General features: G+C 45.7%; 1 protein-coding gene across 1 annotated transcript in view; it reads right to left on the bottom strand.

The window, feature by feature from the left end:
* Positions 1-25457, bottom strand: part of CTNNA1 (catenin alpha 1) — a 505233-nt gene that overhangs the window by 139356 nt on the left and 340420 nt on the right. The window contains exons 10-12 of the mRNA XM_069652692.1: positions 21963-22055; positions 4081-4237; positions 962-1162 (exon numbers count right to left, since the gene is read on the bottom strand). Of these exons, the coding sequence (XP_069508793.1) occupies positions 962-1162; positions 4081-4237; positions 21963-22055 (451 nt within the window). The remainder of the gene's footprint in view (positions 1-961; positions 1163-4080; positions 4238-21962; positions 22056-25457) is intronic.

Genomic DNA, 25457 nt, shown 5'->3' with positions numbered 1-25457 from the left:
TGGTATAGCTGTTCTCATACCAACACCTGCCACAGACTCCCCATCATCCTAACTAAACACTGCTGGTTGCACACGCGCCAGCCTAGGTGTTCTCCTCAGGCCTAACGCAGCCAGAATCAGTCTGGTATAACCCGTCCAGAACGAACACATACTCCTGATCTCCCTACCATCACACCTACCGCTAAGAAGCAGCTATCATATGAGTGCCACACCTGCTGCACACATATCCGGTGCACACACGCACCTTATGACTCTCTCTACTGACTTGAACTACGGTTCCTGAGGGCGTTCAACCTACCAGCGCCTTGAGATCATACCAATGGTTCATAAGGCGCTATATAAATGCAAAGTAACATAACATATACATCTTTAAATGCCTCAGAATTTCAAGTAAACGTGTGCCTCAAATATTGTAGTCAGCTGGTTGGAGAAAACTTATAAGGTCAAAACGAAACAGAAATAAAATTATGCGTTTGTGGGTGCTGTGCACATGTATGATTCCCAGAGCTGTGAAAAAGAAAAACGGTGGGCGTATCCGCTTATTGCCACGCATTTGCACAGGCTTCCAATTTTGAAAAACATTAGCGTGGACCAACTGTGCACTGGTTCAATCCCAAACCAAAGGAAATGTATAGGCTTCTGGAAGGAAGTGTGGATTTGATGTAAAAAGCACAAAGACCTGATATCAGCCAAAACAAAGCCTATAAATGAATCATGAAAAACAAGTTTAGGGTTGATGGATGTTTAGATCATGTGAAAATAAAGTGGGTGAACCGTACAATCAAATATTTTCTCAAATACCTCATTACAGCTGCATTATGTTTTGAAGCAAAGCAACAGGAATTGACCAATTTTAATATCATTAAAGCTAATTAAAATAGCACACTAAGCTTGCGTCTTGCAAGACAGATGCCCAACAAAAGTGAAAATAACCTTAAACTAAATTAAGTAATACAAGTACCTGTATCTGATAATAATTTTGTAGCCTCAATAACCTTTTCTGTGTAGATTCCAGGTTCATAATTATCCATTTCGCAAGTCACAACATGAATAACTCTTGCCGCACGACCACGAATTGCACCAGCAGTACGGTCGAGTCCATCAACATCCCTTTCTTGTAGAGCAATGACACATTTGTTGACATCTTCCAATATGTGATTCTCTGAAGGAAAGTAACACAAGCAAGTTAAGAGGACCTTTTACATACAGTTTATACAAATAATGATCTTTGCATTTAGAACAAAGATAAAAATATTAAACGTATAGAAATAAACTTCCTTTGGTGAACAATTAGTACAGCCATTTATCTATATCCATTTGGGAGTGGGTCAAGATGGGATTCATTACTAAGTAATGGCGATAGATAGAAGGAACTATGAGCGACAGAAATGATGGCGGAAAAAAAACAATCTGGGGGACCTTGACGCGTGAAGCACCATGGATACAGTAGACATCACACTAGGGATAGTATTACTGGCACGCCCTGTCGACATCCCTTTTCGAGTTTCAAAAACAACTAATACTCTGCAGCTTCCACTAGATGTCGGCCTATGCATAACATGTTATCTAAGCAGATTCCACAATCCTCAGAAATCATGTTACACTTTTGTAGCACATAGCACCCTCTGTGCAGTCTTGCCGTGGAGCCTTTCGGTTCTCCTTTTTATATTCCTTTCACGTTTCCTAAGAACTACTGTTCTTAAGGAAAGAGGGATACTTTTACTTATAAGATTAGCATGCACCAACTTATGTGGAATGCTAAGGGGATACCTAGTATCCCCCTTCTCTCTGCTCCTCTAACATTTTGGTCACAGTGACAACCAAAGTTATGGCTGATGGCAGTGGACATGTTCTACCAACTTTGGTGCTAATTTCTACTGCAGACTGTATTCACAGACTCTAGTATGCACAAAAGGGTCACCCATGTACTAACATCGGGGCTCCTTTCTTTTTTCGCCATTTTATTGCGTGGTTGTCCTTTCTTCTACCATTCTGGGAGGGGAAGATCTGAATGTATATTTTGCCTTTGGTGGGAACCCTGTCCCTGCCTAGGATCTAGTGTGTCTGAAGGCAGGAAGTGGGGGAAGAGTTTTACACTCCACTGCCCTTTGTTTTCCAGAGTGCCTGAATGGAACCAGTTCCCACTGGGGGACTGGCTGTCTTGAATGGACAGCCACCCACCCCTTTCTGTAAACTGCTCAGAGAGTTTGCAGATGAGTGAATGGGAAAACTGAAGAAAAGTTGAGGTTCCTGAGGCAGAAGGCAGGTCGACCACTAGATCAGAATACCAAAGCTGCGGACCCTTCGAGTAACCATTAAGCAACCACTGCTGTCCTGACCCCGTTTTCTTATTGACAGAGGAGCATCGAAGAGGGTGACTCCTTCCCTTTGGCTGGTGGGGCCAGCCAGCCGGGAGACGAACTGCAGGTTGAGCCATCCGCCAAGGTGCTGTGGGCTTCCAGGAATGCAAACCGCAAATACCAGAGGACCTCCGACCCATTTGCAGTGCAAAATCTTTGAACGGCTGAATCCACCCAGAGCTTTGGTGAGGTCCAGTTGAACTTCCAGAAGCACGATCCCACTCATCCAAGTCCCCTCAATGAGTGCAGGATTGAAGAACGGGGGGCTTCTCTAGTAAAAGCTAATTCGGAGCTTCAGCACAGCCGCAGGGCTTCACCTGGCAAACCAACAGTCCAGAAGTTGCAGCAGGCATCTCTTCCAAGTTCTTCTTCGGATTCCTTCGTCCAGTGGTCGACTGCCTTCCAAGCCAAAAATCCTCGCCTTTTATGCAGGTTTCTCCCATTCATTCCAGACTAGCTACCAGTCAAACAGCAGGGTGGCTGCCCTTGCCGGACAGCCAGCCGTCCAATCACTAAGAGTAAATTCCTGTCTCCTAGGAGATTAAGCACAGGGAGTTTCGGGCACCTCCCTCACTTCCTGACCCCACCAGACACAGGCTTCACTTGTGAATCCCACTAAAGACAAGGCGAACAAAAGGGACCAAAGCTGGTTTGGCGCGCAGAGTAAATCTCAAGAAGCGCCTTACCACAGAGAAATGGCAAAAAAAGTAGACTGGGCCATTTTGACAAAAATGGCACCCAAGGGTGCTTTTTACTGCAGCTGCGAACGCAGCCCATGATAAAGAAACACCACAGTAGCAAAAAGTAAACCACTGCCACCAGCCATTCATCGAGGAAAGGGCAACATAAAAATGTTACATGAGAAGTTAGACAAATGGGATACTAAGTAACCCCGCCAGCAGAATAGTGTGTGCTGGGTCTAGAAAGTTACAAATGTAAGTAAAGTCAATTTTCCTTCACTGCTCTTGGAAACAGTCTATCCAAGAGAAGGTATTTAAACCCTTGGGGAAATCTGAAAGACTTCCCTGTGCCACTGCACTGAAGGTGGTATGTGTCACAATGTAAAAATATGCCTATGGAGTTTGTCAAGACTCCAGAAACCAAAAGAAACTGTTACAATCACATTAAAATACATGAGTGGGAAAAAGCGGTCTCACTCTCTCCAGGAAAAAAATTAAAAGTCCTATACTCCAGCAAAAGAGCTGGGGGTCTCTAAGGTAGAGTGGAATTAGCACATTTCTGAGAATTCTCCCCAACAACGATCCTTTAGGTAGTACAGACTTATACCATGAGTTGGGGTCCTGTATACCAAGGGATAGTTTTATAGAGTCTTCCCTCCAGGTGGACTTCAGGAAAACTCCCCTAACAGTAGACTCAACATTTAAACATACACGCCAAAACACAGAAATGGAGGCTGTACACATTGATAAGATTCACAAGAGGGATAAATGGCACATTTCATGTTCTACAGAAGATAACGTGCACAGGATGGACTAGGCGTGACCAACATGAAAGAAAGATAAACCTGTTTGGACAGGTTCTAAATGAAAAATAAAAGGGAACAACTCAGACTTAGAAAAAAATAAGACCTGAAAAAGAAAGTTGTTATAAAGAATTCCAAGACCTATTGTAAACCCCCTAAAAACCTGCAAGGTGAATTATTTTCTCTATCAGCATAGATCAAAATATTGGGAGTGGGGTCTTAAACACAGTTTATTACCTGAAACAGCCAGGAAGTCATCAATCGAAGTGATGTCATCAACAGCGTCCGTTAATACACGTACTTGCTTTTCCCACTGCTCCTTGAAAAGGTCCATGGTCTCAAGAGCAACCTTACTTTGTGGCTTTGCAGCTAAGGCGAGAGCTGCATTGATAACCTAAAACAAATGTGGCTGATTAGCTCCATGGCACTGTATGTGCTATCTTTTTTATAGATGAAGAGAATCACGATCATTAGAAAAATAAAATACCATCCCTGTGTCAAAGTTCCAAACAAGTTAATTGGTTGCGTCTCAAATGGAAAAAAGGATGCTGTGTACTGTAGCGCTTTAAGGCTTAGAGTTGTTTGCAATAATGACATGTCATAGTGTTTACAATAGTTTGTTGACCATGGTAAATACGTGTTTTCAGCTGATATCATTCAAGAACCTTTGCAACAATAATGGTCTTCACTTCAACCGAACCAAACTACAACCAACTGTTAAACTTCAGTGTGTATGCGCATCGTAATACGGCACTACACATCATTAACCCCACAGGTGTTCTGTCATAAGAGTTTCGTCCATTTCATCAGCTGCCACAAAAAATAAACTTTGGCCCAGAAGCGCCACCCTTCAGGGTTCCTTGTGATCTCATGCAGTAATTGTGTCCTTTAGCAGGTCCCACTGGACTGCCACCTATGAGGTAGGACCAAGCATGATATGCACATGGTTTTTCCCCCATTCTGTAATGGCACAGCAGGCTGTACAACTGTTGGAAAAGATTTTCAAAACCCACAATGGTATGTGTGGGCTTTTGGAAGGCCAACCTAGAGCATATGCAAATATTTTTTTACAGTTGGTTTAACCAAACAGTAGGGTAGGCCGAGCTTAGATTTAGAACATGGGGTTGATATTTAGTTACAATTAACACCACTAAGAGATGGTCGAGTAACTGAGGTTGAATATGCCAGAACACATACAGGTGAAGTGTATTACAATATATATATATACACACTACACACCAATATTTACAGCTATATGTAACTTAAAGATAGCAAAAGAGGGGAACTACACACCACTTCACACTACATAGAGTTATAAGTAATAACACAATTGTTATTAGTGCAGTGGCGAGAAGAAAACTGGTGATCACAAAGCAAACTGGATCTTTATTATAAGATAGTCAGCGTAACTCAAGCAGTTCTTCCCGAGACAGCCAACTAAAGAACTAAAGTGTTGGGGTAGTTTTCCTAATGTCCACTTGAGGTAAGACTGCATAAAACTATCCCTTGGCATACAGGTCCCCCAACTCTTAGTAGAAGTCAGTACTACCCAAAGGATCATGGTAGAATGGCAGAGCAGTCAGGCTCATCATAGGGGGAAGATGGGAGCTGTAGGTAAGTACACTAAACCCAGTAGTAAAAAGGTCCAAAGAAACATGGACCCACAAAACGTCATATTAAAATATACATTGTAATTACACAAAGGTAGATAAATGCTTAGTTCACTTAACCAGCACACAGGAATACTTCATACTTTTCACAGACCATTGGTTCAATGGTAGTTGCTCAGGATACAATTGTTACATAGTTTGACAGTTCTACCGTATTATGGGTACTACCTCACACTCGCATAATAACAAAGATATACAGTAATTGTATTTAGTTAGCAGAACCACATAAGATAACGTCTCTTAGGAAGGAAAAGGGTTTCTTAATCACATAGCAGCAGCGCTTAACGTTCTACAGACACTTTAACAAACAAATGCTTTAAAAGTCCATTGCCTAACTATACAAAAAAGTCAGTGTATGAGTGCATTCAATGTCTTAAGAAAGAGCAGAACAGCAAACGTTATTTAGGATACTTTTAGTCTCTAGGAAAAGATACTTGGCAATTCAAAACGAAGGTGACCCTGCAAACGGACTCCCTAAAGGGATACAAGCTTGCAGCTTGGATCAGAGGTAGAGTGGACACACTGGGCACGTCTTCACGCACTCCAGTCACTCTGGAGCGACTTCTTGGTTCAATGCAAGTTATACCTTTCACCCCACAGTACCTTAAATTAGAAGAAATGCCTGTAGTCCGATTCTCTTCTGTGCAGCAGTGACGGATCCGGTCTCCCGATTCCTCGGTCTGGTGACGAAAGGAAGGTCTCTGAATGGGATGTGTCTGCAGCAGTCTCGAGAGAGGATCCATGGCACAGATTTCTTTGGTCTCCTTGGTCAGTCTGCGGTTCTGGCGCCTTTTTCTCAGCAACCACAAAGGACAGTATTTGCCCAGTCGATCATTCGATTCTGGAGCCCTGCACTCTGGTGAGGGGACTTCTACGAGTCAAATCGTGTCTCGGGAGGTTCATCTGGAGCTCGGCAAAGACTTGGATGGATTCAGCCTCGCAAAGACATTGCACTGCAAATGGGCCGGAGGTCTCCTTGTATTCAAGGTTTTCAGCTCTGGAGAGGTACAGTACCTTGGGAGATGGCTAAATTTGTAAATTGTCTCAGGGCTGGTTGGTCCCACCAGCCAAAGGGAAGGAGTCTTCTTCGGAGCTCCTCTGTCACATAGAAAACAGTGTCAGGATAGCAGTGGTCACTTCACGGTGATGAGCAGGATCTGCAGGCGTCTTCCGGTCGTCTTCAGCTTCAATGACATTGGTTCCAGCGGCCGACTTGCCCTTCACCTCAGGAACCTCACCTTACCATACATTCCTCCGCAAACTCAGCATTTTACATAAAGGGGCAGGTGGCTGTCCAATCGCGACAGGTAGCCACTGAGTGAAAACCTGTTCCATTCAGGCTCTAGGCAGACAAAGGGTCTTAGGGAGAATTCTCAAAATGTGCTAATTCCTCTCTACCTTAGAAACCCTAAACTCTTTTGCTGAACTTTGTACTTTTTTTTTAATTCTAATTGTTTTGTCTGTTTATTTCTTTTGGTTATTGAGTTTTATACATAGGAATCATATTTTCATGCGTCACACAACACCCTAAGTGCAGTGACACAGCGAAACCTTTCCAGGCTTTCCCAAGGTTTAAATACCTTCTCTGGGATAAACTACTGTTTCCCAGAGAAAGTAAAGTGAAATTGACTTTACTAGTCTTTTTAAATTCCTAGACCCAGCCCATCCCATCTTACTATAGAGTGCTGGAGGGGTTATTTAGTATACCCTGTGTCTAGATACTCATGTAGCAGTCAAATGCTACCCTTTCCTTTCCAAATGGCTGGTGGCAGTGGTTTTACAACTACCATGATTTTTCCCGACCGCGAACACCGGTAACGTTAAATCGCAGGAGCCATGTTTTTCAAGATGGCGTCTGAGCCCCCTTTGTTTAAACAGGTCCCGGTCTTTTTTTTCGCCATTTCTTTGTGGAAAGGTCCTTCTAGAGTTTTGCTCTGCGCTTTAAACCTATTTTGGTTCCTTTGTTCATTCGCCTTTGGCGGGCTTCAGGACTGAAGACCGCCTTTGGCGCCAGAGTGTGTGGGGTGGGCAGAAAGTGAGGGAGGTGCCCGAAAGTCCCTGTGCTTAGTCTCCTAGGAGACCCAAATGCACTCTGGGATGATTGGCTGGCTGGCAGGCTGACTGTCCGGCAAGGACAGCCACCCTGCTGTGTGAGTGGCAGCTAGGCTGGAATGAATGGGAGAAAACTGAATAAAAGGCGAGTCTCTTGGCTTGGAAGGCAGAGTCTACCACTGGAATGAAAGAACTGAAGACGAGCTTGAAGAGGACGGCTGCTGCAACTCCTGGACCGTTGGTTTGCCCGGTGAAGCCCTGCTGCAGGTCCGAATCGCTAAGTTCATCTCGACTGAGAAGCCCTGCAAGGACGACTTCACCCTTTGAGTTGGTGGAACCAATCAACTCGACACTAAGCCACCTGGATACCATTCTCGGAGCTGGTTGTATTTTCCTCAGAGTGCTGCAGGAAACCAAATAAGCAGGGAGAGGGACACCGGTTTGTGTGCTTTACTACAGCTACTGGAATTGAAGATTTGCCAGGGTCAGCTTTTTAACCAGTCCCAGTGCAGGAGTCCCCCGACATCCTCCCTCTTGTCCCCACGACGGACACCCAGGAACAGCTAGATCTGCAGGAACTGCCAAGAACAGAAGTCTACAGCTGCATCTTTTTCTTCATTTCTAAGGTACTGTGAAATGAGAGAGTACTTACCTCTCACGGTGAAAGTGCTTGAAATCGCAACTAGCATGCCTAATCAGCTTGTGACCCAACAGATAATTCTTTTTACAAACTACTTCTGAGAACTTCTACAGATACTTTGCCGTTTACTTACCAGAACCTTTTTATCCTATCCAAGACTTTAAGCCCATTGACTTTGGCCTAGCCTACTGAATTGACTTTTCTGGTGAACTCAACGTATCTGCACTAAGAATAATTTTAATCCTTTTATGTTCCGAACCTATTCCTTTTTTGCTCCTCCTTCAAAGTAGTTTGAATGCCTCAGAAACTTAACGAGTATAGTACTGAAGTATATTTGTGTATGATGTTTAACTGCCTCCTTCTAGTGAATGTTTTATAACTGACTGTTGATTAAATTGATAAGTGTTTAACCAAGAAACCTTGAGTGTAAGTTTATCTGAACACCTTTGATTGTAGAGCTCTGTAACATCATTACAGCTCACATTCCCTCTTGAGATAAGTCTAGCGGCTCAGCTCCGCTACGAAAATACAGACTTATACCAAAGGTTAGTTTTGCTTACACCTCTGGTCATAGTTGTGTGTAGTGGGCCCAAAGGGTACTGCATACAAATTCTGCCTAACAAAGGGAAGGGAAATGAATAACTCCTCCCCCACTTTCTGCCTGCCTAGACGCACTGGAGCCTAAGCGGGGACACCAGAGCGTTCCCGCCAAAGGCGAAACGCACACAGAGACCGCCACCTCCCAGAATGGTAGAAGACGCGCTAACAAAGAACAACCACACTAGAAATTGCAACAAAAAAAAAAAAAGGAGCCACTATTTAAGGACATAGGTGACCCTATTGTGCACAACCAAGACTGAATAAAGTCGGCAGTAAAAAGTATCACAATAGTCGGTAGAGAATGTCCACTGCCACCAGCCATAACTGTAGGGTTATCACTGTGACTATAAAGTCACAGGAGCAGAGTGAAGGCCAATACTAGATAACCCCTTGGCATTCCACATAAGGTGGTGTGTGCCAATCTCTCATAGTATAACGTTTTAGAAGGTATACAAAGTATCCCTCTATCCTTAAGAACAGTATTACGCAAGGATAAAGAATCTCAAAGGAGAACCCAAAGGGTTCCCAGCAACACTGCCCATAAGTTTGCATACTGGTTTCAGACGTTCCTGCTACTCTTGAGTTACCTTACCATTGTTCCAAGTTTGTTTGATCCTTTGTATGCTGCAAATATTCTGTGTTTAATACTACTGTGTGCCAGCACTTTGTTAGGGAGAATTCTCATTTTTTTGTGTTAATTCCCTTCAAGCTTAGAGACCCACAGCTCTTTTGCTGGACTAGAGACCTTTTTCTCACAATCATGTATTTTGATCTTATTTGGATTCTGCATTCTCTTTGTTTTTGGAGTCTGACAAAGTCCATAAGTATCTACTTTTTGTATGGTGACAGCACCTTCAGTGCAGCATCACAGGGAAATGCTCAAGGTTTAAATACATTTTCTCGGGTGAACTACAGCTCCCAAGAATAGTAAAGTGAAATTGACTTTACTTACCCTTTTCCTATGTAGATCCAGCACACCCATCTTAAGTTGAGCTCTGGGGGGTTACTTGGCCCCTTTTCCTACTTGCTCATGTAACATTTTTGATGTTACCCTCACTAGTTTAAATGGCTGGTGGCAGTGGTTTAATTTTCCTACCATTGTGCTTTTCTAGCGCAGTCCGAATCCTCAGCTGCAGTATAGCACCCATGGGTGACAATTGTGTCAAAATGGCCTGTCTTTTTTCGCCATTTCTGGTTTGTGAGGTCTTTGGTTTTACTCTGCGCGACAAACCAGGTTCATCCCTTTTGTGGGCTTCAGTACTAAACCCACCTCTGGCTTCAGTGTGTCTGGCAGGGCAGGAAGCGAATGAGTTGCCCAAAGCTCCCTGTCCTTAGTCTCCTTGGTTACCTGAATGCACCCAGTACTGATTTGCTAGTTGGCTGTCCTTGCACGACAGCCACCCTGCTGTGCGAATGACAGCAAGGCTGTGCATGAATGGGAGAAATCTGCATAAAAGGCGAGGCTTCTTGAACTGAAGACAGAGTCGACTACTGGACGAAACATCTGACGAAGGCAAAGTAGAAGCTTGGTTCATCCTCCTGGACCGTTGAACTACCTGGTGAAGCCCTGCTGCTGTGCTGAAACTGCTTTTCCAAATCGACTAGCGAAGCTCCGGAGAGGACTTCTTCCCTTGGGTTGGTGGGACCAACTAACCCCAAGATGAACTATGCTGGCAGACCTTCCCTAACTGGCTGTACCTCTTTGCTGCTGATAGAACCGAGTTCCAGGGGTCAAGAAATCAGTAGTCGAGTGCAATGTCTTTAAGCCAGACCGAAGCTCCAGGAAGATGTCAAGGACCCTCCTGAAGCAGGATGACCCGATCTCGAGTCACCTCACCAGAGTGTTGGACTCAGGCAGTAAAGGAAGCCCATCAAGTGTCCAAGAACTGCGGTGGTGCTATTTACCGGTAGCTGAAACTGCGAAGTACCGCTGAACTGAAAGGAGTCCATAGCTGCCGCCGACCTTCAAACTGCAGTGCAGGAGTCCTCCAGACATCCTCCCTCTTGTCCCCATGACTGAGGCCCAGGAACCCAGAATCTGTATTGCTGCAACCAGACAGAAGCCAGCTGGACCACTCTTCTAAATCAGAGGTACTGTTCCGACTTGGGCTAGTTACCTCAGTGTCTTTAGCTTTGCTCTTCTCAGTTGAGACTTGCAGTACCTACCTTGCTAGAGTTGATTTCAGCTCTACCCTTCACAAGTGTAACAGCTTGTGACCCTACAGTGATTTTTCTTCAACAAACTAACTTTGTGAAAGACCTACCTAAGAAGTGCCTCAGCTCCATTGACTTTGGCTGTCCTGGCTCTCTGCAGACTCTTCTAGTCCACTTGACTGATATTTACTGTCCCTCTGAGGTGATAACTTGGTTTTAAACTATTATTGCTGGGAAAGGTTTTTATCTAGACTTCACTGGAGGATTTAAGTTTAACCTTTTTCCTTCCTTTAACCTTTCCTTTCTACAAACCTCAGAATCCAAAGTGTACTAGTGATATATAAATGCCATTACTGTCCTAGTTAGTAAAGTCACCTCAGGGTGTAGGAAGTGTGTAAACAGCATCTCTAAAGAGTATCTACCAGCTTTGCGTTGATTTTGGAAAAGTATTTTACAGTATATTTGATGGTTATAACAGACAATGCATTACTTACCGTAAAAGCATTTCTGATGGTTGTATCTGCTTAGATTCACATGCTGTGCATAGGTCCGACATCCAGTGGTCACTGCGGAGTATTGCATTTTGTTTTTCGTAGTCGAAAAGGGGACGTCGACAAGGCGTGTCTGTAACACTATCCCTATAGTGACGTGCGTTGTACCCACAATCCCTCACGCGTCGAGGTCCCTCCGTTTGTATTTTTCTGCCCTGAGGGAGCCTTCTAGACGTGAGTGAGTACAGAAAAGAGAAATATAGAAAAGGATGTCTATGTTCCTTCCATCCGAGCGGGGAGGAAGGGTGGGCGCATGTGAATCTAAGCAGATTCAACCATCAGAAATGCTTTTACGGTAAGAAATGCATTGTCTTCTGATGTTTGTTAATCTGCTTAGAATCACATGCTGTGCATAGACTAGCGAGCAGTACCCGGAGTTGGCGGTGGGTTATGAGAAGGAACAGTAGAGAAAATATGTCTTAATACTGCCTGTCCCACCTGGGAGTCAGATTTAGAGTGTGCATCTAGACAGTAGTGTTTTGTAAAGGTGTGCACAGAACTCCAGGTAGCCGCTTTGCAGATGGACTCAAGGGGAACATTTGCAATGAATGCTATGGAAGCCCCAGTGCCACGAGTGGAATGTGCTCTTGGCTTGAAGGGTAGTTCTCTCTTAGCAAGAGTGTAACAGAGAGTGATGCATTGAACAATCCATCTAGATATAGTGGACTTTGAAACTGCATCTCCTTCTCTTCCTGCTGCCACCGAGACAAAGAACTGATTAGTCTTTCTTAGTGGTCTGGTTCTTTCCATGTAGAACATGACAGCTCTGCGTACATCCAGTGTATGCAGACTTTTTTCTCCCAAGCTGGAAGGGTTTTGAAAGAAAGTTGGTAGTTCTATTGACTGGTTTACATGAAATTTCGAAATGAATTTTGGTGCAAACCTTGGGTGTGTGCGTAGAACCACCTTATCCTTGTGAACTGTTACGAAGGGGTCTAGTACAGAAAGAGCCTGTAGTTCACTTACTCTCCTAATGGAGGTGATAGCTATTAGGAAAGCAGTCTTAAGAGTGAGGTCTTTAAGAGTTGCCTTGTGCATGGGTTCGAAAGGCGGGCCCATGAGTCCAGAAAGTACCACATTTAAGTCTCATCCGGGAGCTGGGTTAGCTATCGGGGGTGTATTCTCTTTACCCCCTCCATGAAGGCCTTGATAACTGGTATGTTCCACCACAACACTAAGTTGGGAAGTGGTGTATGCAGAAAGTGTCGCTAGGTGGACTTTAATGGAATTGAAGACTAGACCTGAATCCAGTAAATGGGTCAAGTACAGAACAATGTTAGTGGGAGAGCAGTCAACTGGGTTGATGCTCTTAATTCTACACCAGATGACAAATTTTTTCCACTTGCTAGAATAGCAGTGGCGAGTATTAGGTTTTCTGGCTTCCCTGAGGATGTCCATACATCTCTGCGGGAGTTGTAAATGTCCAAATTCTACGATCTCAGGAGCCAGGCTGCTAAGTTCATGGTCTGAGGGCATGGATGCAGTGTCCTGCCCTTGTCCTGTGACAGCATGTTGTACGGGCAGGGAAGTTTCACTGGGGGAGATAGGGACATCTCCATCAAGTGAGCGAACCATGGCTGCCAGGCCCACATTGGGGCCACTAGTATCATGGTAACCTGCTCCTGGTGCATCTTGTGCACCACTTTGTTGAGAAGGGGAGTTGGGGGAAAGGCGTAAACAAATTTCCCTGACCATTGAATCAACAGACCGTTCCCCTTGGACTGGTTCTGGGGGTACCTGGAGGCGTAACTTTGGCATTGTGAGTTTTACATAGTTGCGAACAGGTCTATTTCCGGGAATCCCCATTGCGTGAAGACGTCTAAGACGATGTCTTCGTGCAATTGCCATTCGTACTCTTCGGGCAGGGGGAAGTCTCTGCTGAGTTTGTCTGCTAGCAGATTGAGTTCCCCTGATACATGCTGTGATAGTAGGAACATGTGTTTGAGAGCCCACTTCCATATATTCTGGGACAGCTTGGACAGTCCTGGAGAGTGAGTGCCCCCTTGCTTGTTGAGGTAGTACATGGCTGTGGTGCTGTCTGTGAGGACCATCACTGTCTTTCCTTGTAGGTGTTCCCGAAAGGCTGTCAGTGCTTTGAACACCGCTAGAAGTTCCAGCAGGTTTATATGCTTGGATGCTAAGCTCGGAGTCCACGCTCCGTGAGCAGTCTGATGGGATAGGTGAGCCCCCCCCATCCTGTGAGGGATGCGTCTGTGGTTAGAGTGGCTTCCACTGCGGGTGTGGCAAAAGTTCTCTAATAACAGGTTCTCTTTTGTCCACCACCGTAGCGAGAGAACTAAGGCCTGCAAGACCACCACTAGATCGTCCCATTGTCCGCTGGCCTGACACCACTGGCTGTTGAGCCACTCTTGCATTGGGCGCATGCGCAGGCGCGCGTGAGGTACCAAATAAATACATGACGCCATCATCCCTAGCAAGCGCATTGCTTTGCGTACCGTCACCTCTCGACCTGCCACATAATGGGGGATCTGAAACAGCATGTTTTGGACCCTCTCGTTGGAGGGGAAGACGAGGCCGTCCTTTGTTCGAATTAGAGCCCCTAGGAATTGTTTGATTTGGCTGGGGTCTAAGCTGGACTTCTTTTCGTTGATGGAGAAGCCCAGTTGGTACAAAAGGTCTACGGTCTTTTGGGTATTGGAGAAGCATGTTTCGTAAGAATCCCCGTTATGAGCCAGTCGTCGAGGTAAGGGTATACCGGGATGGATAACCTGCACAGGTGGGCCGCTGCTACTGCCAGTACTTTTGTGAATACCCTTGGTGCAGAAGCTATCCCGAAGGGTAGTACTCTGAACTGGTAGTGTTTGTTCTCTATCTTGAACCTGAGGTATTTTCTGTGTGCTGGCAACATTAAAATATGAAAGTATGCATCTTTCATGTCTAGCGTTGTCATGTAATCCCCTTGTGATAACAGTGGGATTACTTCCTGCAAGGTCACCATACGAAACTTTTGGGGTTTGACAAAGTTGTTCGCTGGGCGCAGATCTAATACAGGGCGCATGGTTAAGTCCTTTTTGGGTACAAGGAAGTACACTGAATAAATACCTTCTGTTACCTGAGATAGGGGAACAGCCTCTATAGCTTCTTTTTTCAGTAGCTCTTCTACTTCTTGAAGAATGGTGAGGTGTTCCGGTGTTATGCGTCGGTTCCGTGGGGGTCTGTACTTCGGGGAACCGTTGAATTCGATGCAGTATCTGTGGGCTATGGTGGATAATACCCAGCGGTCTGACGATATTCCCTCCCATGCTGATAGGAACGATGTTAGCCGGCCCCCGACCGGTGATGCATGGGCGGGGACCCGAATCTTCGGGTCATTTGTTGGTATTGGGCGTGGAACCTTTGGGGCTGGAGCCGCGACCTCTTCCTTTGCCACGCCGTTGGCCTCTTTGACTGAACTGGGTGTTGTTACCCTGGTAGAGGGCCAGTTGGTAGCAGAGTAAAATTGCTGTTGGTTTTGCTGCTGGCGTAGGCCACGAAAGGAGCGTCTATTGCCATAGCCGCGTCTGCTAGGGGGCCTAGAAATTTGGTCAAGAGTCTTGATGGTATCAAATTCTTTCTTCGCATGTTCTAGGGCCTCATCAACTGCTTTCCCAAACAGATGTGTTTGTTCAATGGGCTTATTTATCAGGGACGCTTGGGTTTCCGGCTTAAATCCTGAATTGCGTAGCCAGACATGGCGTTTGAGAAGTATTCCCTGAACCAGGGAACGGCCAGCCGTCTCTGCGGCATCTAAGGAGTTCTTTACGATGCCCTGGTTTACAAGAGTTCCCTCTGATATTATAGCTAACAGGCGTGAACGCAGGGGTTCTGGTGCGTCCTCTGCTTTGCTGCGCAGCTTGCTCCACTGTGCATCCGCGTAGCTAGCTAGTAGGGAATTGTTATTTGCAATCCTAGTTGAGAAGGCGGCAGAGGTCGTGATTCTCTTTCCAAGTGCATAGAGCTTCTTGCCCTCTTTGTCAGGTGGTGCCTCTCTAGTGGATAGTGGTACCCCCGCTCTTTTTCTTGTATTAGTAACTACGAGGGAGTCCGGAATAGGATGTCCTCTGATGTACAAAGGGTCAGAGGATGAAGGGCTGAAGAGCTTTTCTATTCGAGGGTTGACCCCTCTTACTAAGGCAGGATTGGAAAGGGAAGAAGATATTCTTCTCTTTATAGAAGCCAGGAGCGGAATAGACTGGCTAACGGGCTTTTTCTTTAAGAACTTTCTCTACAAAGTCTATGTCAGGAAGATTTTCCCCTGTGTCTATCTCAAAATGTGCTGCTGCCTTGCGCAATAATGCATTGAGTGAAGGTTGGTCATCTATGGGAGAGGTGTTCCCAATATGTGAATCCTTGAGAGGAGAAGGGTGAAAGACATCAGGGTCTGAGTGCACTGATGGGGATTGCCAAGGCTGCACTGATGGGGATTGCCAGGGCTGCGAGGTAGCTGTATCTTCTTCAAAAGCTCCTGCAGTAGTGTAAGGATCTTCTTCGAACCCCTCTTCCTCATGTTCTTCCTCTCCACCCAAACACTCCTCATCTTCCTGGAGGTATTGCTCCTCTTCAGTGAGGTCATATACGTCTGTGGAAGGGGGAAACAGCCTAGGAATCTTGACCCTAGGGTCATCCTGGGGCCATTCTCTTGGTCTTTTGGGTGTGGGTGGGTCTTGGCTTCCCAAAAACCTTTTCATTTTCTCCATACAAGAATGGAGTCTTTCAAGGGTCTCATGGGGGACCCCTGAATAGTCTAGAGGGGGGAAATCATTGTTTTCAGCTTCAAAACGCTTAGAACGCTCCCACAACGTCGAGGAGAGGTTTCCGTCTCCCTCTGAAAAGCCCTCCGGTAGTTCAGATGTGCCCTTAGATGAAGGGGGCTGTTCCTGGCTACTTTTGTGCTTTTTCGGCGCGGTATTCGACGTTTGTTTCGTCGTCCGCGTACGTTTGTCTTCGGAAACAATTCTCGCCAGGCTCTCGACAACGAGTTTGTCAGTCGAGGGCTCTGGTGTCGACGTTGCGCGTTGTTCCTCGACGGCCGCTCTATGGAATGTTACGTCGGATGATTTTGAGGTAGCGCCCGTGTTTGATGAAAGCCCAATCGCTGGTCGCGGCTGCGTTTGCGGGTGGGGCTTGAGACCTTTACGGTCTGAAGTAGACGCCGGAGTGCCCTGCGTCCCCTTCGGCGCTGATGGCTCCTTTGTCCTCGACGAAGAAGAGCCGTGGGTTGTGTGTTTAGTCTTATGGGGTCTATGTGCGTCCTTGTCACCGGGGTGTTCATCCCCATAAGCAGGGCGTGAGCCGAGCCCGTCGGGGCCGGGGACGGACATCGAGGAGCGCGAGCGCTCCTTCTGGGGGTTAATGACTTCCGTGACAGACGTCGAGTTATCACCCTCCTCGTCACTTTCTTTAACAGCGGCGGCGGGTGAGGAAACTGACTTCGACATAGCGTAGTCCGCCCACCTCTTAACTTTTCGTTCTTTAAGAGTTCTTGGTTTCAAGAGCTTACAGGCCGCGCAGCTGTCCTCTTTATGATCGAGGGGCAAACAACGATTACAGAGCTTGTGTTTATCCTTCCAAGTGTATTTGCCCCTACAGCGTGGGCAAAACTTAAAAGGTGTCCTCTCCATAGCTGAGGCAATAATAACTGGTGATAACAACCCCAAGGGAAAGATAGGGGAGAAAGAAAGACATTCTCAAAGAGAAGATAAAAGTTCGAACCCCCACTCTCCCTACTGTATGTTGGCCGGCGAGGCCAGGCCACGTGTTCGGCAGCGCCGAAGGATCTCCTCCGCCTCTTCCCCTCCGTCGAAAACTTGCTCGGCGGAGAAACAGCTTCACAGCTAACGTCGAGGGGAGGGATTTTTAACAATATAATAAGTATAATTAAGGACCGAGGTCCGTAATAAGTATTAGCAATGTCTCTCTAGGAGCTCCGCGTAAGGCGACCAGAAGCTGGGCGGAAAAAAACAATCTGAGGGACCTCGACGGGTGAGGGATTATGGGTACAACGCACGTCACTATAGGGATAGTGTTACAGACACGCCTTGTCGACGTCCCCTTTTCGACTACGAAAAACAAAATGCAATACTCCGCAGTGACCACTGGATGTCGGACCTATGCACAGCATGTGATTCTAAGCAGATTAACAAACATCAGAAATATATATATATTGCCCTTTTCAAAGAATGCTTATTTATTTAACATCAGTTTTAAATATTTATAACTGAAACTTTGAGTCCAAGTGTTACTTGCGTACTTGTATTTGTGGATTTCATTGCTACAGCTAACATTTACCCCTCTTGAGATAAGCCTGGCTGCTCAGTCACACTACCAACTTGTGTAGTACAGGCCTATACCAAAAGGTGGGTTACCTAATACCAAGAGGACAAGTGTTGTGTAGTCTCCCACAGGGTTACTACATCAATTCTTGCCGAACAGGCGCTCCCCCTAACCCCATCCAAGGAGAGCATCTCTACTGATGGATAAGAACAGATATCGCCATGGACCAAACTAAGGGGATTATTATCTTTCCATGGAATGTCCGGGGTCTGGTTATTCAAAGGCAAGAAAAGTCTTGCTATATGTAAATAGGCACCGGGTAGACATAGCCTTCCTCCAGGAGCTGCACTTGCTCCTGGACAATGAGGCGCCTTTTGCAAAGCAGTGGGGCTGCCATTGTTACTACTCGTCCTACTCATCTTCCAGAGGGGTATGCATTTTGCTATATAAGAATCTGGGATTTAGGTTTATGGAATCTGCTAGAGATCCTGAGGGTAGGGCAGGCCCAGGCTCCATACATCATTTTACATTTACGCTGGTTAATTGCTGTACTCCAAATATTGACAATCTGGAATATTTACACTGGATCGGGCAGAACTTGATAAAGCAGAGAATCTGATCATAAAGGGAGGCAATTTTAACATGGTGCTGGACCCAGGGTTAGACAGCACAATAGGCAACTTAAGACCACTTGCAAAGGCGGCAAGCTAAATTAAACAAATGGGCAACCTTTATGGGCTGAAGGATGTGTAGAAGGATAGGCATCCACTTGGCAGGGAATACACATGTTGTTCGTCAGAGCACCACTTGGCTTTAAATATTGACTAAGTCTAATAAAGGGGCCAGGTGGGCCACAGACTGTGGGAGAACGGCACGTGCATTGTCTGACCCCTCTCCTGTGGGTTTGCGATTCAATGTTCTGGGGAGGCTAGCGGGAGGAACTGGATGGAAATGTAAGCAGGGGACCCTGACTGACATAGCGTTGCAGGTTGCCGTTCAGGAGGGGATTGACAACTTGGTTAAAGATAACGAGGGCTCAGTGATGCCTCCCCCTTGGTTCGATGAGAGGCTTTTAAATGCGTTATGAGGGGAGACTGCATTGCTATGGAATGCAGAATTCTAAGGAATAGTAGGCAGTAGCTGGATGAACATGAAAAAAACTCTGGGACCTGGACAGGGATGGTGATAAAGTGGATGACTCTGGCACACAGGCCCGGGTGCACTTTACAGCAACACTTTTCAGGAAGACAACCCAGGGAGAGTGCACATAATTGGGTTTACAAAAGTACGGGCAGGGCCAGCGGCCAAGGAGAACACGTTCTTGGGTAGCGCAAGCACCCAGGGCAACCATACACGCTATAAGAGATTGAAATGGGGCCTTACATCATCAACATGGATGTGAGCATCACTAAAACGCTTGCTGAATTCTATACAGACCTTTAACATCGCTGTTTTGGGAGAGTCCCTGCATCAAATAGAACAGTACCATGACCAGGCTGTGCTCCCTTGATTTTCATTGGATGAAAGAGGTGCTAAATGATCCCATCATGGCTCAGGACATCCGGTTGGCTATTCAAAACCTGCCAGAGGGGTAGTCCCCAAGGCTGGATGGCCCACCAGCAGACTTTGTTAAATTGTATGCCGTGTCACTTGCACCATATCAACTTCAGGTCTACCACTATGCAGTAGATAGTAGATCTCTAACCTAATTGAGGAGAGGCATTGATCACCTTGCTTTTAAAACCTACAAAGGACCCCGTAGAAAGCTGTGCATAGCGGGCAAACTAACCTTTAAACATGGATAATAAAGTCCTTGCTAAAATTCAAGCGAATAGACTGGCATACTTGCCAACTTTCTGTGACCAAAAAGATGTAGGATTTTTCAAATTTCAAAAATAATACTTAGCATATCAATGTATCAATGCCATCACAGGAAATTACAAACACTCATTGTTGGCACCGCTGGAGTATTCTAAAATGCACAGCCTCTCAAACAGCACAACATGCAAAGACGCTCAAATGTTTAAAATGTATAATTTTGTGAATGGTAACTTAACACCAAATTCAATTACCTAACGTCACAGAAAATAATCACACAGAGCTGGTAGGCAACGTGTGCAGCCTGGGCAGAACATATCTATTCCTGCAGTGCAGGTTGAACACTGGACAACATGGAGACTGATACCCTCCCCAGTCTGATAGGCAGATGCTGTGTGATGGTGGTACGCTCTGCCACTTGCCTTCACTGGTGGCTCACCTAAGAAGGCCTGTCCCGGCCAGAGTGCAGGGCAGAGTTACTCTTTGGTAGCAGCACCCTTATTTGTTATAGTTTTTCCAGAGTCATGTAGTTGTCAGGTCAGTGGATTGATCTGACCCCATCACTCAAATTGATCACTTTCCCGCCAATGGCACTGAAAGATTAATTTACTTGGGAGTCACATAAATTACCTGCCACTGTAAAAAGCAGTAGGATCTGTCACCCAAATCTGTAGGCGGTAGGATTGCTTAAAAGGCAGTAGCCTACTGCCTAAATCAGTAGGGTTGGCAAGTATGCTCTGGTGCCCTTCATGCCTAGATGGGTATAGGCTTATAAGTCCAGGTGTGTGTCAGGTAGATCCACGTCTTATTGCCTTTTACACATTGTTGGCCTCATCCATGCCTTACACCTGGATCGGTTGGCAGTTGCTGCCCTTTTGGATGCAGAGAAGGCTTTTGACTCTTGAGTGATCCTTCAGGTCTGCTTTCCTCGAGAGGAACAAAGCCCCATTTATCTCCCTTGTACACTTATTGTACAATCAAACCTCTGCCAAGCTGATTTTTAATGGCATCTGTCTGGCAGAAACACATGGGCAGGGGCACCAGGCAAGTATGCCCCCTCTTCTCTTCCTTACTGTTTGCGCCATCAAGCCACTGGCGGGCCTGCTTAGGGTGCATTGCATACAACTATACACACATAAGCGAATAGTTTGCTTTACGTGGACGGCATGACCCTTTTCATTAAAAACCTGAGAGTAACCTAGCACCAGTGATGCAGGATATCCTAGAGTTTGGCCGGTTCTCTGGGCTAATGATTAATGCACTGAAATCAGTCTCCTTCCCCTGACTAACCGGGCCTCTGAATTCGTGAACAGGTTGGGATTCCAATGACAAAACTAGATATCTGGGGTGGAGATTGTTAGGAAAGAATGGCCATGTTTGGGCCCTAGCCACAGTAGCCAAACGCGGTAGATATGGTGTTAGGAATTTCTCTTTACTGCACATTTCCTTCCATTTTAATGGACCCCCAAACTTGTTGCTTTTATATTTGATCATGACTTGTACTTCATACAGTGTAGTGAAGTCTTAAGCTTCACTACACACTGTTTTGCTCAACTGTTATGGGGAAACTGATGTCCACCAGGCTGTCAGTACTGGGAAACAGTTTCCCTTAGTCTTGTTACTTAGTTACTACTTTAAGTTACTACCTTTAGTAACTTGTTAACACTTGTTTTTGCCCTAGACTAACACTCAGAGTGTTTCTGGTTACTCTAGGTGTGCTAAATGGACACACTAGTGGCAGCAGTGACTTACCATTTTCTGGTGCTTTTCGTTTTAGCCTGGTGGACAAATGTATAGAAGGTCAACCTATATTGTGACAGTGACAACTCCGGGGAGCTGTAGCCAAACCAGTTCAAGGTAGCAGTGACAATAGGTCTAGGCTAAGTCTCAAGGAGTGGTAATCTTGTAAAGGGTCCACAACGAGTACACACATTGGAAATCACAAATGACACTTAGCATGTATACAAATACAGTTATTTATTTATGGGCAAATGTCACTTTGAAAAATAACAGGTAGAAGTATCACACAACACTAATAGATTACATATATACAGCCACTAGAGTAGGGCATAACACAAAGCAAACACATTTAAAAGAAAGTGTAGATCAGTTGTATGTACTACAGGTCCAGAGAGAGTTAACACTAACTTCAAAGTCCTTCCCTAATTGTCTGGGCCTTATGCCAAAAAGTTCAAGAAACATGGAGCTGTATAATGAATGCATCGTCATTGTGCTGTAGATTTTAATGATGAAAATAAATGTTTAAAATAAACAATAGGGCGGCACACATTTCTCAATAAGCAAGTAGAAGCCTACACCTAATGTATAGCAACCTCATGGGTTTCATGCATAGAATCATACCTGCGGACAAAGCGCTTCAAGCTGGCTTGCTGACATGCGCACAAGTTTCACGCCTTCTTCATTGTTTGAAATTGAGCAGGCCAAATTTGCAACCTATGGTGAAAGAGACATATTATACAACAGGAAAACAGACTAATAAATCCCAGTACTATTCTCATTACCAAAAATAATTGGTTACTGTGTTTGCTTTATGCAAATGTCATTTTACATGAAACCAGCCACCCAGCCCTGCACACCAAACATTCAAAACAATATCTGTGAAGTCCTAGGCACCAGTCAAACTGGCGTATGTTAATCGTTTGCAGCAAGACATTTTGTTTAAACAATTTGTTTAAACAATTTGAAGAAAAGGATTAGACAAACATCTGTTTCTATTTTGACCCGATTTATTATTATTTATTATCATCATTATTATAATGCGTTGTGATGCTAATCCTGGGGGTAGAATGGGAAAGAACAAGTAACTTACCTGCAACTCTTGTTCTCAAGCATGGGTCTTGCATGTATTCACATGCTCATAAATATTCCCCGTCAGGCTGGGAATCCTTGGTAAACTTAAAGCAGTTTAGCCTTAAGCTAAAAATGGCTAGTGTCCTCTATAGACATTCAGTCTCACTTTGGGGCATACTGCCCCAGCCAATGACACTTGTCCTCCTAAGCTTCACCCCTGTTGGCTATCTTCAGATTTGGTCACACAAAGTGGCAGTATGAAACAAGAAGAGGCAGAGGGGAAGGAGGGAGGGTTCGCATGTGAATCCATGCCAGACCTATGGTGGAGAACAATAGTTGCACAGAAGTAACTAGCTCCTTCACCAGCATGGGGTCTTGCATGATTTCACATGCCATGAATAGGATTACACAGCAGGACATGTAAACACCCACTGGAGTTGGCAAGGCTCTGAGAAGTAATGCACTTACACCTGGAACAGACTCCCCTCAAACAAACGGGCTGTGCAGCACTGCTTGGCCGACCCGGGACTCATCCCTGGAATCCCTGTTGGCACAGTAGAATCCCGTGACTCAGTTATTCTAGGTAGGCAACAACCCAATACAGACTTATTCTGGACAGGTTAGCAGCAAGTCAGGGGAAGCAAGACCCAGTTGGGGAACACTTCTACAATTATCCTAACAGGACTAATCTGGTGATACCAACGGTTGGAGGACACTTGTACAATTATCCTGCAGGAATAATCTGGTGAAACCAACACATTACTTTTGGGAAGAGGCACAATCTAATCACAGGAGAGTTATATACCTTCATATCTACTTTCTATTAGAATGGCAAAACAGTTTAAAGAAAGAAAAGACGTTATCCATACTTTTAAGAATAGTGGATCACACATCCAAGGTAAGCATCTGTGGTGACCGTCTCCTGGTACGGGGGTCTCTGGAACTTGTGCCCCTGGCAATGTTGGAGCGCACACCTCACCACCTTATCGCTCAACGGAACTCCTCATCGAGGGCAATCTGGTCGGTGAAGCTTCCGGAGACCTGGATCCACCAAGCATCCAGGAATTTCTGAAGGGGTCGCGTCCGCAACCTGCAGAGCCGGATCAGGTAGATACACGACATGCCGAGCAGCAATTGGATGGTCCGCACTGTGGCGGTCTTCAGTGCCAACAGCAGTTGAAGCTTGCCCAGCAGGGCCGATATCCTCTCCTCCGAGGAAGACGCCAGGCAGGAGACCATGTTGAGGCTGGCCCCCAGGAACAGCGCGTTCTGCAATGGTATCAAGCAGGATTTTGGATAGTTGATGGAGAACCCCAGATCCATCAGCAGCCAGACGACCCTCTGTGTTCGATGGCTACCTCCCTTGACTGAGGGATGAGCCAGTCGTCGAGGTATGAGTACACGTGTATCCCCTGTATAAGCAGATGGGCCACCACTGGTGCCAGGCACTTTGTAAACACCCTGGGCGCCAACTTCAGTCCGAAGGGGAGTGTTAGGCAAAGTTGGCATGCAGTACCCTCTGGGACCACTACATACAACTATGACTACAGGTGTAAGCAAAACCAACCTTTGGTATAAGTCTGTACCACACAGTTTTTGGTAGCGAGCTGAGCAGCCAGGCTCATCTCAAGAGGGCATGTGAGCTGTAATGATGTTACACAGAGGTCTACAATCACAAGTGTTCAAATATACTTAGAATATCACACAAAAATATACTACAATACTTCACACTATCCGGTTCTGAGACATTTAAACTACCTTGGAGGAGCAAAATGGCATTCAGAACATTTGAAGTAGGAGCAAAAAGGCATAAGTTAATAAAACGAATAGTAGAATTATTCTTAAACTGAGCAAATAGTTTGGGTTCACCAGAAGAGTTGGTCCAATGCAATAGGTAGGCCAAAGTCAATGGGCTAGAGTCTTGTACAAGTAAAAACGGTTCTGGTAGTTAAACGGAAAAGTCTTTGCCACGGTTCTCAGAAGTAGTTAATCAAAGAAAGTTTAATATGTTGGGTCACAAGCTGACTAGGCCTGCAAGTTGCCAAAGTTTCACGCACTTTCACAGTGAGAGATAAGTTAGCTCGGTCGGGTTTTCACAGTACCTTATTTTGAAGAAAATGATGCAGCTGAGGAATTCTGTTGCTGGCAGTTCCTGCAGATTTCGCTGTTCCTGAGCTCCAGTCATGGGGACAAGAGGGAGGATGTCGGGGGGACTCCCGCACTGCAAGGGGACTGGTCACAAAGCTGGCACACTGGCAAATCCTAGAATCCAGTAGCTGTTGTCAAGCACACAAACTGGGTCCCTCTCCCTGCTTCTTTGGTTTCCTGCAGCACTCTGAGGAAAATGCAACCAACTCCGAGAATGGTATCCAGGTGGCTTACGAGTTGATTGGTCCCACCAAGTCAAAGGAAGAAGTCGTCCTTGAAGGGCTTCTCTGTCGAGATGAACTTGGTGATTCGGACCTCCATCAGGGCTTCATGGGCAAACCAACGGTCCAGGAGTTGCAGCAGCCGTCCTCTTCCAGCTCGTCTTTGGTTTTTTCGTTGCAGTTGTCGACTCTGCCTTCCAAGCCAAGAGACTCACCTTTTTAACAGTTTTATCCCATTCATTCCAGCCTAGCTGCCACTCACCCAGCAGGGTAGCTGTCCTTGCCGAACAGTCAGCCAGCCAATCAAGCCAGAGTGCATTTGGGTCTCCTAGGAGACTAAGCACAGGGAGTTTTGGGCACCTCCCTCACTTCCTGCCCACCCCAGACAATCAGACGCCAGAGGCGGTCTTCAGTCCTGAAGCCCGCGAAAGGCGTAGAAGGCGTAGGAACAAAGGGACCAAACCTAGTTTGGTGCGCAGAGAGAAACTCAGAAGGACCTTTCTAAAAAGAAATGGTGAAAAAAGAAGACCGGGATCCGTTTAAACAAAGGAGGCTCAGACGTAGTTCACTGTAAAACCACTGCCACCAGCCATTTCGAGAGGAAAGGGTAGCACGGGACTGCTACACGAGTTTCTAGACACAGGGGATACTAGGTAACCCCTCCAGCACTCTATTG

This window comes from Ambystoma mexicanum, chromosome 3p, assembly GCF_040938575.1.
Source record: "Ambystoma mexicanum isolate Mex_15411 chromosome 3p, UKY_AmexF1_1, whole genome shotgun sequence".
Lineage (NCBI taxonomy): Eukaryota > Metazoa > Chordata > Amphibia > Caudata > Ambystomatidae > Ambystoma > Ambystoma mexicanum.
Note: the sequence above shows the minus strand (reverse complement) of the source record. Positions and strands in the feature narration are given on the sequence as shown.